Source organism: Cydia pomonella, chromosome 4 (genome assembly GCF_033807575.1).
Source record: "Cydia pomonella isolate Wapato2018A chromosome 4, ilCydPomo1, whole genome shotgun sequence".
In the NCBI taxonomy this organism is placed as follows: domain Eukaryota; kingdom Metazoa; phylum Arthropoda; class Insecta; order Lepidoptera; family Tortricidae; genus Cydia; species Cydia pomonella.
The window spans coordinates 5,878,849-5,892,792 of NC_084706.1; the positions used below are offsets into that span (position 1 = coordinate 5,878,849).

The 13,944-nt window shown below is 37.4% G+C and overlaps 1 protein-coding gene across 1 annotated transcript; it reads right to left on the minus strand.

The window, feature by feature from the left end:
- Positions 1-259: 259 nt before the first annotated feature.
- LOC133516930 (mitochondrial disaggregase-like) lies at positions 260-13,126 on the minus strand. The gene is made up of 11 exons (XM_061849992.1): positions 12,556-13,126; positions 10,688-10,739; positions 9,648-9,843; positions 9,133-9,364; positions 8,583-8,823; positions 8,250-8,348; positions 6,699-6,831; positions 6,262-6,430; positions 4,826-4,961; positions 2,739-2,876; positions 260-1,785 (listed from the first exon to the last, which is right to left on the minus strand). The coding sequence occupies exons 1-11, from the start codon at positions 12,797-12,799 to the stop codon at positions 1,587-1,589; spliced, it is 1,839 nt and encodes a 612-aa protein (XP_061705976.1). The 5' UTR covers positions 12,800-13,126; the 3' UTR covers positions 260-1,586.
- Positions 13,127-13,944: the final 818 nt, after the last annotated feature.

Below are 13,944 nucleotides of genomic sequence, written 5' to 3' on the forward strand. Positions count from 1 at the left end.
AAAAGCACGAGTGTTATAATATACTGAAAAAGCACGCGTGTTTTATATCTAGGATTATGAGCCAAAAATCGGTGGACTAAAAACGTCGTTTTGAGCAAGTGCCTTGAAAAATAAAAACCATGTTTCAAAAATCTGAATTACAAGATAACTGGTGTTTACCACTATGATTGGCTTTTAGTTCAATTTCTAGTACTTAGTACATCCTGTAACCGAAACGGTACATAGAAAATAAAGGGCAGGTATTAATTAAAAAGCAATGTCATAACAAATTTTGTTTATTTTTATAATTAATCAACAGCTATAAAATAATTTAAAAATATTAACTATGTCGGCGGCTTATCATACATCCCTTAAATAAAATGTATTCACAGCCACGCTTTGACCTTTGACTAGCGGTGGGTGTTAGGGCAAAATGTGAAGGTCCGTGAAGGATAATTTTAAAATGGGTGACACCCGTTTTTAAGATATTGCTACACACATTCGCGGCCGGGAAGGCCGAGGAATCGAGAAGCTTGACTCAAGCACGGTTCTATTCTATTCTGTTCATAATGTATATGAATAGTTTAAGTCTATTCCTTTCGTTCGGTTTTTTATTTTAGCACATTTTGGTCCTAAAAAAACGAACGTGATTGACCCGTTTTATATATAATTAATGTGTCTGACTTACGGAAAACAGAAAACTGCGATAAAGATAATGAAAGTTATTCTGCTATGTTCCTAAATATTGCGGTAACAATATTTCATATTTCACTACTGCATTGCTGCTACTATATAAATACTGCATATGAGTATAAGGGTCACAAATATTGAGATTTGTTTATCATACTATCGAAGAATTTATGCCTGATATTACAGTGGTGTCATTTTTATTTAACCGTAATCCTGTTTTCATCATTGGCATAAATTATACTTACAAAAAACATAAGAAACCATTTATAATTAGGATTTTAGTTACATAAATTACGAGAATTTCGTACGGAGATTTAATGACAATTCAACTTTGAAAAGGTTTTATGGTAGAAATTATTTTCCGGGTTACGAAATATGGTCGCTGGATGTTATCACGATTCGATATTTTTACACGTTTCATACGATTCCGGGGACGAAAAGTTACATATCCGTTCGTCACAATAAAGTCAATAAACCTCGATCGAAATTCTTCATCTATTTTAGTTTAATTATTATAAAGTTTCCCATTTTTCTATTCTTCTAAGGCGTAGGAGTAGTTCAATGTAATTTAAACCATTTAAAATCAGAACATTTTTACATATTTTATGTTTCGTTCGATTTTAAAACATAATAAATTGAACCTATTTACTTACACTATTCTTTTCAAATACATCTGCCATTTTTTCATGTAAGACGGGTGAATAGGAAAGCTAGAAATCTTTACTCCAATGTTATCGAAATCGTTTTAAATCGTAGCAGAATTATATTTTCCAAGAATTTCAACCATATTTTCTGCGCTATTTCAAATTCAACAGCAATTTTTCTTGTACGGCGATACCTAGAGCTTAAGGTGCTACAGATTTTTTTTCATTTGAAAATACACTTACAAAGTCCCCGATCGGAGTAGGCCGGGCGCGTCAGACGGCCAGGTCGAGCGGCGTGTAGTCGGGCTGGCGCGGCGCGCGCACGGCCAGCGCCAGGCGGCCGGCGGCGGCGGACACCAGCACGCAGCAGCCGCGCGCCAGCGCGCCGCGCTCGGCCGCCAGCGCCAGCTGGTTCACCAGCCGCCGCTCCACCTCGTGCTTGATGGAGCGCGCGCCGTAGTGCACGTCGTAGCTGCGGGCAGGAACGTTTTCTTTTATTTTCTCCAATATGCTCGGAAATGTTCACTTTATTCTACCACAAAAATATTAGTGGCGGGAAGTTAGTTTTTGTGGGCAAGCTCAAATTAAAAAAAAAAACAAACTGATATTGTCCCCAGGGACTGAAAGAGTCGCTCGCTATCGCTCAAAACCTTTAAAAACGGTTTTGAGCGATATTTTTAAAGGTTATTGACCGTTCAAGTAGCTCTGGTACCGGTATCCATACTTAAGGCATCCAAACATGCTTCCGTCCAAATGGTAGGTACCATAAATAAAAGTACCTTGAAAAACGACTTTGACCGGGTATCCGACCCAAAGTATCGCACAGTGGATTTCTGATCGGTTTCAACCACCTTCATTTTATATTTTGATTACATATTAGAATCTATTTATTTAGAAAAAAAAATGCTAGAATTGTAGGATTATCGAGCATAACACATTTTTTCAATGTGTGAAAAAATAAAAATATCGCCGTCCAAAGTCATAATTTTTATCTTTTTGTTGATAAAATTAATGCTTCTAAATATCAATAATACGCCTAAAATAAACGGCACCAACTTACCGGACACTACCTAAAGATTATGGCGCCATCGCTTGAAACTATGCTTGATATATTAGATGGCGCCACTTTTTCATATTTAACCAATTGAACACATATCAGTGAAATAATAAGGATCAAAGTCAAATAGCATTCTAAAAGTTTTAATTATGTGTCGAAAGATGGCAGTAAATTTACGTCGCTACAAAGTTTTCTTTGACAATACACCTCCTAAATTCTCCTGGATAATTTTATTTCATTTTCAATATAAACTTACAGTATACACCAAATCACTTATATGAAAAAAATTACATCATCACAAAAAATAGCCTAAAAGAATCAATTAATAATTAATAATATATTTATATAAAAAATGTCAAAATACCCACCCGTCCGCGAGAGCGCCCAGCACGCCGCCCTCCCAGCGCAGCTCCACGGCGTGCCGCGCGCGAGCCTGCTCGGCCCAGCGGACCAGCTCCCGCTGGACCAGGGTCAGCAGCTCCTGCCGCGAGAACGGTAGGAAGTACCTGGAAATAAAATTATTACTTAGAAGAGCATATAAAATAGTACATTATTGTCGAGGCTCGGAAGTACCTACTTCGTTTTAAACGGGCGACCTTGGGAATCCATTTAATTGAATCCGAAGGCAGCAATTAGCCTTCCAGCCGAGTGCTTTTCTCAAAAATGGTGCAACAAATATAAATATAATAGAAATATTTTACAGAAGCAACGCTTAGAGCATTTAACCAACTGTCCGTAATTTTCTGTACAAAACAGCCTGCCGATTTTTGGGGGGGAGGGTCACGTCAAATGTATGGTTATTTTTACGTAACGTACAAATAAGCTTGTCAGAAAAACGTCAGTCTATAAAATAAGTATGACTTGAGTATGACCATTGGCCGAGGTTTTCGACAGAGTAAGCTCTTAAAGGCGACTGCGGTTGGTTAAATGCTCTAAGTTCTTACGCATATATTTTCACAGAAAAAGTAAGAACAATTGAAATGATTTGTTTTGCCGCCTTTTTATTATATCTTTTTAATAAAAATAAGTTTTTGGCAAGAATTTCATTTTTGGTACAAGCTTTTATTGCTGACTGTACTTTTCTCCACAGGCAACTAATACTCATCGAGGCAATTCTAAAAACTCCAAACACCATCAGGTTGCGTTGTTTTATCATAGAGTTCCTATGGCCACCTCCTGTCTCCATCATCACTACCATAATATTGCATTGTCACCCACCTTACATATGTATGCAAATTTTCAGCATCATTAGAAGTCGGGAAGTGGGTCAAATTTGGCTTGCAAGATTTGACCCGTACATATATAGATACATTGCAAGTTAATATAAAGCTTGTAAAAATAGAAGTAGTTTTTCTGCCGAAAATACGCCAACCTATGCTCAATGCCATCAAAAACATAACTTGTAAAAAAAAACAAGTCTCGCAACTCAGTTCTTCTACCGTAAACAGTTGTAAAATCCATGTTATCCCTGCCTACGAAGCTGATGGTCCCGGGTTCAAATCCTGGTAAGGGCATTTATTCGTGTGGTTAGCATTGATATTTGTTCCTGAGTTATGGCTGTTTCCTATGTATTTAAGTATTTATAAATATTTATATATTATATATATCGTTGTCTAAGTACCCCCAACACAAGCCTTATTGAGCTTACTGTGGGACTTAGTCAATTTGTATAATAATGTCGTATAATATTTATATTTTATTTATTTATGTTATTATTATTATTAAATTGTTTATTTCAGGCAAAGCCCATAATGTGAGTATTACACAACATAACTTACAAGACTATTGTTAGTACATACAGAAATCATATACTTATACCAAGTCGATTAATTTATTCAGTCCCTACTTAAAGGACCTTCTGTCTAAAGTTATAACGTAATTAGTTAACCTAACAACATCTTATAGTTACCATATCAATATTAAAAATCTTATTTGTTTTCTATTTTAAATGAACTGAAAGACTTGGCCATATCGCATGAAAACACAATGTATCTCACAAGTAATACATATTATATTAAATCCCAGCAAAAACATAAATGTGAAATGAGAGCCAAGTTCAATATTAAGAATATGTGTCTTTGTTGACTCGCCGACAAAAGAATTGAGATCTATATGGTTGCCAAGTGCTGTGCTGTGTAGAAAATCCTTAAATTAGAAAGCAGCATCCTTGGCACCATGCCAAAGGGACCTAAATTTTTATATAGATATTTAAGTAATTTTTATTAATGTACCATTCATGAATAAATAGTTATTTTAATTAAAAAAAATACAAATGAAATTACATTACCCAAAGTTTAGTTTAGTTAGTTTAGTTTATACCAACAAACCAAATGTTAGACAAATATACCGTAATTTATAATAATGTATCGAGTGAACAAAAAAAAAGTAATATATGCCCTATATAGAGCATCCCATAATAAAGCCCTGCTTTACGTCAATCAGTAGGATAACTTACACAATCTCATTGATCCGTCCGAGGAACTCGTCCCGTCCGAAGTGCCGCTTGAGTATGGGCCGCACCACGCTGTCCTTGAACGTGCGCGACACCTCCAGCGCCTCTCCCGCTGACTCCTCGGGCGCCGCGGGCTCGTCTGTCAATGTTCAATGGGACAAAACAAAATACAGTCAAACGAAGCCAATGATACCTTATAGGAGCATTTTTACATTGTCCGATCAGATATCGGATATCGGACAGAAGTAAATGTATAACAGATGTTTTTTTTTCTGTATTCATTTAAGATATCTGCAAGAAAATGCTGACCCCAAAAGAGGGGATCCACAGGACACTAACATGTCTTTCCCAAAGGGGCATTTCCTATAATTTCAGACATTCGGACTCCACATCAGGTGTCGTTTGTGTGTGTAAATGTGTAGGCTAATGTTTGCTGTAGAGATGCGCAAAACGCTTCACTGTGTTGTAAAGATCGATTCATATCTTTCGCTCGCGGAGATATGTATCACTCATTTCGCCCAGTGGATCTGTATACTATATTGTTCACGAGTGAGTAGAGATAGAGATAGATGTCAACCAATCAGATACACACAGCCATAAGTGCGACTAAGATGGCGAATCCCGCAATACGATCCCACCATGTTTTCCCGACCCCCTACGAAATTTTTCGAACCGCTCTGAAATATATTCGCATGTCTCACACGGTCGTCACGATCGGCCGGCTCATTCGAATTATAAATGGGACAGAGCGAGCAAGGAGCACTGAGGTAAATGTTTAGGTATGTGTTACTAAGCGATTTAAATCTTCAGTGAGTTAGAGAGAGTTCAATCAAAAGATATACTTCATTTAAATCACTCACTCGTGAACGACATATGTCTAGTTTGCTGTAGTGTGTCGCAGAAGCAGGGAGGCGATAGCGAATACAATCTCAATCTCGCGAAATCTCGAAACTGCGAGTTCATTTTTAAATATAGTAGAGGAGAGAGACCATCATTCGACGCAAGAGGTATTTATAACTGTCCACTGGCTGACGAGGCAGAATAAGAGCAAGAAATAGTCGATCCACCAATATATGAAACGATGCGTGATGTAATGTTGGTGGTACCAAAGATACATTGATTAAGATACGATAAACGTAAGATAATCTCGTGCTTCGAATTTGACAAGTAAACGAGATCGCACTGTACAGCTCCATACATTTTGCGGTAACTCTCATTGTCAAAAGCTCACGTTAGACAATTCAGTAACTGCAAAACATATCACGCAGTACAGCGCCATCTCTTTTGGATGTCAAATTAAGGGGCACGTTTTTTTCCTCGACTTTACCTCCCTATCACTGAATTCATCTGTTATGCAATCACTCATATGTAAAAGTTTTATTTACGACTGTTGTTGTCCTAAATATCAATAAATAAAGTATCTTTGGTGGCACTGGTACCTCCGTGCGCGGCGGCGGTCCCCTTGGCGCGCAGCAGCGCCTTGGCCTCGGCCTCCCGCCGGAGCTGCAGGCCGTACTGCGCGATCTCGTCCGCGGCCAGGTTCGACGTCATCACGAACACGGCGTTCTTGCACTCGATCAGCTTGCCCTTGCCGTCCGTCAGGCGACCCTGCAACAGATGTCTATGTTGGGGAGAGTTTCCAAAAAGTTTCTTGAAAGTTTCAGGAAAAAAATTCAAGAAACAAAGGAATCTTTCATTTGGGAATGGAAAAGTTTGATTTTAAAACGGAAAAATTAGAAGTTTCCGTAAATTTTCCAAGTGAAAATTTTGAATTTTGGAGACTTTCCAAACGACACATCAGTACCCTGCAATATGAAATATGACGTATAATACTTTAGGAATAACTCCCCATACGTCATTAAAGGGTGCCTCATACCTCGTCGAAGAGCTGTAGCAACACAGTGAGCACGTCCGGATGCGCCTTGTCCACCTCGTCGAACAGCACCACGGCGTCCGCGCGCCGCGCCAGCGCCCGCGTCAGCTGCCCGCCCTCTTCGTGGCCCACGTACCTGGCGCACAGGTTACACTCGTAAAGTTAACAGCCCGGTAACGATTTCAGAGCAAAAATGTAAAATTGATAGATTTAGTCGATGACATTGTACACCTTTTGTTAAGTAATATCTAAATAACATGTATTTGTCTATTAGCACGTCTTCTCATCTTGCCTTTTAATAATGAAGTCGCAAGCGTGCGTCCCGGGTAATATCTGAATTGTGGTGGTAAATTACCTATACAAAATGATATATAATAACAGTTTCAGCATATGTTGTAAATTGTTTAAGTATCAAAATTACGTTGAAATTAAGTCGATTTTCAGAGAAATTGTCACTTGTTTTGAAGTAATTTCTGGAGAAAATTGATATCGTGTAACTTTCATTTGACGACCGGTTTGGCCTAGTGGGTAGTGACCCTGCCTACGAAGCTGATGGTCCCGGGTTCAAATCCTGGTAAGGGCATTTATTCGTGTGATGAGCATGGATATTTGTTCCTGAGTCATGGGTGTTTTCTATGTATTTAAGTATTTATAAATATTTATATATTATATATATATCGTTGTCTAAGTACCCTCAACACAAGCCTTATTGAGCTTACTGTGGGACTTAGTCAATTTGTGTAATAATGTCGTGTCGTATAATATATAATATTTCATTTACATTACTTCAAATCTATAATAACAAAAAGTAGTTTATTAAAGTTGAAGTACAGGATATGTGTAGAACAAAATTACCATTTTTAGCAGACCACTTTTTTTGAGACTTTAGAACATTGTATTTGTTATAATCTTAATATGTTATTTCAAATTCTACCATTTTAACAATGGATGGCTCATTTTCTATCCATTTAGCTAATTTGTCATAATATTCAACATGTGTCAAGTACCCGATTCACACTTCGTGTTCTTTTCGAAAGTTAGCCGACCCCTCAGTTAGATCGCTTTAGAATCCTGAATCCCAGATTTTTATTTTGCGTTTGGCTCGTCTTCTTTCGTAAAAGTTTGGGTTATTGGGACACAAGAGATTAGTGTATAATGTATATATGCCACGATTTGTCATGTTGTGTGTGCTCCTTAGGGCAGTCAGTTGGAAACAGGCAGGTAAGGAAATGTCCTTACGTAAACTCAATGGAGTTTAGGCTCTTTAGAGAGGTCTCGAGGACTGCTTGATAAATATGCATCTTTGCAGTATAGTCAGCAATAAAAAGGTATCACAAAATGTACAGTAACTTGTGTGATACAATTCACACCTAAAAATGGGTCTCCATTATCACTCACTTTAGGAAACAAAAGAGGCAACTTATGTTTTGTGTTATTCTGATATGCTATGCATAGCATGTGATCATTTGTTTGGCAAGTTGCACATGCTATCTAATAGTATGTATAATATAATGTAAATGAATATGTTAGCTTAAAATCATATAAAGTGATTACCCCGGAGGAGCACCAATGAGTTTAGCCACCTCATGTTTCTCCTGGTACTCGGACATGTCGAGCCGAATGAACGCCGCCGGGTCATCGCGGTGCATGTATCTGCAAAACAACATTAACATATATATTACTTCGTAAATACAGGCCTTACGGGCAGTTCTTGCGCAGTGTGAAGTTGTCAGCAATGTCATATCCACTCTTTAATAATGCCTAGTTGTGTCGTGAAAGGGTGTATAAACTATTACAAAAAATCTAAAAGTAATTTCAGTTTAAAGTCCGCGCGGCATAGACAAGCGGTTCGTAAGCCGTGCCGATCTTACAAAATTCTTGACTAACCTGGCGAGTTGCTTAGCCAGCTCAGTCTTCCCAATCCCCGAGCTCCCCAAGAACAAGAAGACCAGTGGATGTTCTTCATCAGCCCATCCGTTTTCCTTCCGCCTCACGGCCGCCGCCACGGTCTCTATCGCGGCCGTCTGCCCCACTATGAACTGCTTCAGGCGTTGCTCTAGGGGGAACCTGCGGCGTTCTTCGGCGGCGGCGGCCGCGAGCTTCTCCTCCCAGCGAGCAGAGTGTTCCACTGTAATAAGAATCCGGTTATATTGAAATGTTTAGCTATGTTCAATTTCAACACTTACTTTTTGGTGTACTATAGCGAAAATAAAGCCTTGTCATTGAGCTCAGAAATTATTTTATGTGATAATTCCCATAAACTAAGAAAATATCACAAGATGGATTATTTACTTAGTAGCCAGATTGGGAATTCAAACTGTTGTTTTAGTATAGTTAATTCCGTGTCCGATAGTAATTTCTAATTTAGCATCTTTAGTTTCTAATGACAAATTTGAGATATAAAAAAAGGATATCAAATAGATAATTGGATACTAGCCGATGAGGTCTCTCGTAGGCGACGGATCTTTCGTATAATGCAGCGCGCGGCGTCCGGCGTGGTCGCGCGCGGTGGGGTCGGCGCCCGCGTCGAGCAGCGCGGCGGCGGAGCCCGCCGAGTCCGCCAGGGCGGCGTAATGCAGCGCCGTCCAGCCCAGGAACGAGGCGCGCGAATTCATGGACGAGCAGAACTCGTCCTCGCGCCGCTGCATCGCTTCCAATGGATGCAAACCCTAAAATTGCTTATCATTAACCCACGCTGCTGTTGCGGGTAACGAGCAAATATAAAAACTAAAAGTAATTAACATGTTCATAAAATAACAAATGTAAACAGTAAGTAGCTCACAAGATGATCAACAAAGATTTCAACTTCCGCATCCACATGCTCAATGGTTACCTGGTATACTACTATAGCTTATTTGATCATTATTTTAGTTTTTTCTGCATTTATTAAGGATCGGAATAGGATTAAGATCGCTTAAAACTTAATACATGTTTAATAAGAGTGACGAGTACCTGCTGCTGCGCGGCGGCGGAGGCGCCCGCGTACTTCTCCTGCAGGTCGGGGCGCGCGCCGAGCCGAAGCAGCTCGGCAACGGCGGCGGGCTGGTCGTTGGCGGCGGCCGCCATGAGCGCCGTCCAGCCGAGCGCGTGCCGCCGGTCGGCGCCGCCGCCATCACGCCCGCGACCCTCCTTTGCTGCTTCCACTTGCCTATTAATTACATTTTTGTTCAAGTCAAGGAGTTTTCAGATTAAAAACCCACCGGTTAGAAAGAAAATAGGAAAAAAATAAAATACATTTATTTCACACCAATATTTGACAATACTATCAAACAGATAACAACACAAATTAAACTCTAAGAGAGTTCCCCACTCAGCATATTGCCACGCACTGGTTTTATGTGGGGAAACTACACTAAAACAACTAAACTATATAAACTAAAAGAGTGTCATCTTATTTTTTTTTTATGGGAATGCAGGACCATCTGTGTTACACTTTTAATCAATCAATAATTTATTTATTTATTTTTATAGGACATTATTATAGGTGTTAGAACTACTCAGGTACATGTATGTATTTTGCTTGCAAGCAAGCATACAAATATAGTGTCAAATCTAACCATTAAAAAATTTCAAAATTGAAACTAAGACATCAACATAAGTAGTTAGAACATTAGAAAAAGTCAAGTCAGTAGCCATAAAACAATAAAAATAATAATAAATAATCAGGAGAAAAAAAATACATGAAATAATTTACAATAATTATTACATCATGAATGGTATAAAAAAAAAGACTAAATTAGAAAATAATTAGAAAAATTTGCATAGTCAAAGACAATAAATAGGTCTCTATTATTAATACATACTATAGAATATGTCATTACTCATTAAAATCTAAATATTATTTAATGCTATAAAAACATTTCTCAAGTTTGTTAATTTATGCATTTACATGTTTATCCACATTTCTGGCAGTACCTAACAGTGTAACGTAAACAAGATTATGATCACAATTAAATTCTGGGGTAAATCAATGGTGTCTGATTTTTTCTTACCTGCGAATTTCTTGTAAATTGCCAAGTTGAGCTGCTTTGAAAAATCTTTTTTCTGTAATTTAAACAATTAGTCAATTATTATTTTTTTGAACTGAAAACTATTATCAGACATAGATATATGGCATGTAAATGTTCATGCAAAGTTTTATGTAAGTTAAGCATGTTGTTTTAAAATGAGAATGTAACTTTTGATTGTATGGGAGTGGCTTTTTAGTGGTGGGTTTGGGAGACTCTTAAATATTGATGTAATACACAAAGGATGAGTATTAAGAGCCCGGTAACAATTTTAGAGCAAAAGTGTAAAATTGTTAGATTTAGTCATTGAAATTGTACACCTTTTGATACATAATATCTAAATAACAAGTATTGGTTTCTATTAGCATGTCTTCTCATCTTGCCTTTTAATAATGAGGTCGCAAGCCTGCGTCCCCGGTAATATGTGACGAGAAGGGAGAGTATTAAAAATTCATCAAAAAATTATGGTGGTAAATTATACAAAACAATGTATAAGAACAGTTTCAGAAAATGTTGTAGATTGTTTAAGTATCAAAATTATGTCAAAATTGTCACATGTTTTGATGTAATTTCTGGAGAAAATTGATTTCGTGTAACTTTCATTGACACTACTTCAAATGTATAATAACAAAAATGTAGTTTATTAAAGTTGAAGTACAGGATATATGTAACATAAAATTACCACTTTTAGCAGCCCTAACTTTACAAAATTTAAAAATAATATCGACAAAATCAGTACTTTACGCGCGTTTACCTTAACGTCTATCAGAAAAAATAAAACATTACTAATTTAGTGAGTCTGTTTTAAAAAAAAATATTTATTACAATGAAAGGTAACAAGACGTGCTAATAGTACTTGTTACTTCTAACAGTTAACAAAAGGTGTACAATTTAATAGACTAAATCTATCAATTTGACCTTTTTGAGACTAAAATCGTTAATGGCCTTTTAAGGGACGCATCGATTAACAGTCCACCAGATGGTATCAGCCTGTCAGTTCTTCGGAACTGTCAACTTTTTTGTAGTAACTGACAGGCCGATACAGTCTGGTGGCACTGTTAATCAGTGGGCCCCTTAACAAAAATAAATGATATTATCCATCTTAAGTTTTTTTAATTAACAATCAGTTATAGATAAATGTTGTACAAAAACAAACCAATGCATGAATGTTACTGTGTACTTTCGATATCACTACATCAATTAAGTGAATCTGCACTCTACTAGATCGGAAGGTTAGTTATGTTGGTATATAAAAAGAAAGTCACTGGTACCAAATTAAATGTTTATTGTAGTTTCACAACTGTGAAAAGTTTAGTTTAGTTTGTTTGTGTCCTAAAATCACAAATTAAGTTAATGAAGGTTGTAACTAATAAAAATCAATTTAACAGTGAAAACACTCAGGTATTAGCTGTCGGGGGTAATTAACCAAAGCACTTAATTGCAGTGCTAAACCGGGCAAGTTGAAAGGTGGGTAACAACTGGCGTGTCCCGCCCCTCGCGGCTTCTACCTCCAATCAAAAATGTTAAGTCAGCGTAACATTACATGTGTCCTACATTACTATTGTTCGATAACTATATCGAGTAGAATGTAGCTCACACTAACAGTGAATGTATTAAAGGCCAATAACTAAAACATGAACTACTGAATCTCAAATTAACCACTGCCATAACTTGCTTTTTTTCGTACATATAAACACCAAATATGTCATGCAAAGCTCCTATCTAAACATTTCCTTGACCAGGTCACACGGTATAATAATGACTTAATTTAAATATGAATAATTTTGGATCTATTTAGTGACTGATGACAATTTTTTTTATGTAGCTATGCAATAATAAAAGTAGAAACGTACCATTATATTGATGATCGGCAGCTACAAGTGCCAGGCCGATTGTAGCCACTCCGACGACGGCGCGCGCGTGAGAAAAGCGCTCTTCAGCATGTTCGCCGCCACCGCCGCCGTCGCCGCCGGAACCCGCGCCAACCGCACCGCTGCCGTCCACAGACCGCCGAGCCAACACCGCAGCGAGCCGAACCGCGCGCCGGATAGTTCGCCAGTTACTCCTTACACATTGCATCCCAGACATTTTTAACATTCAACTTGACAATTGCTTTCTTGGAAACTCTTATGATTGGGTGACTTATTGGTATGCTGAAAATTTTTAGGTAACATTGTAAGTTGTTTTTTCAAATTATTATCGTTTATTTTCCATTTTGTTCCGCAATTTTATTACTTCAGTGTCTCGAATGAAATGACATGATCACATGACACTGACACCACCTGACACTGACAAGTTGACAACTCATGAACTCACAGTCTCATAAAAAAAAGACATAGACATAGAGAAAATGTTCTTCTAAAGTAGTATATTCCTGCAGGGCAATCGCAGACTGCATGTTGTCATTTAAAACAAAGACCATTGATACAACTATCTCAATCTAGTTTCTATTTCCGATTTTGATATTTTTATTTAAAGACAATAGTATTAAAATAATTTTCTACATAGAGCGACTCATTTCACTCGCTATTCATTTTGATGTTTATACTATGGAGTGTGGAATAGGGTTGTTTCCAATTTTTTGAAACGCTTGTATTACGTTCTATATTAACTAAAAGTTGCCCTAAAATTCAACTTTTATACTAATAAAAACGGCTTTAAATATGTTAAATTAACAAAATATATTTTGACAGATGCTTTCACTCCCAAAACGCTCTTTCAAAATTGTGTGACGTCACAGTTTCCAGTTTGACACATAACTACATACACACGTAGAAGATACCAACTGTCAACTGACATTTGTCATTTGTTGTTTATCGCCTAACTGTCAACAGTGTCAATCCGAGAGTTGTGACGTCATCAGAATCTTCAAAGACGTTTCGAGTTTGGTCACGTGACGTGTGCCAAAAGATATTTTAAATTCAATATTTACAAAAAGATGGTCATTACAGGTCCCCTAAAAGTAGTTTAACATGTTCTTATAATCCAAAAGAATTTATTGGAATACAATAGGGTTGTGTCCAATTTTTTGAAACGCTCGTATTACGTTCTATATTAACTGAAAATTGCCCTAAAATTAAATTTTTATACTAAAAACGGCTTTAAATATGTTAAATTAAGAAAATATACATTATCCAAATAAATATTGTATGGCAAATAGGGAATGCAACCGAGGAATGAAAAAATCGAGTATCGAGTTTAACCGTCGGTTTTTAAGCGATGCAAAACCGAGGTCGAGTTCG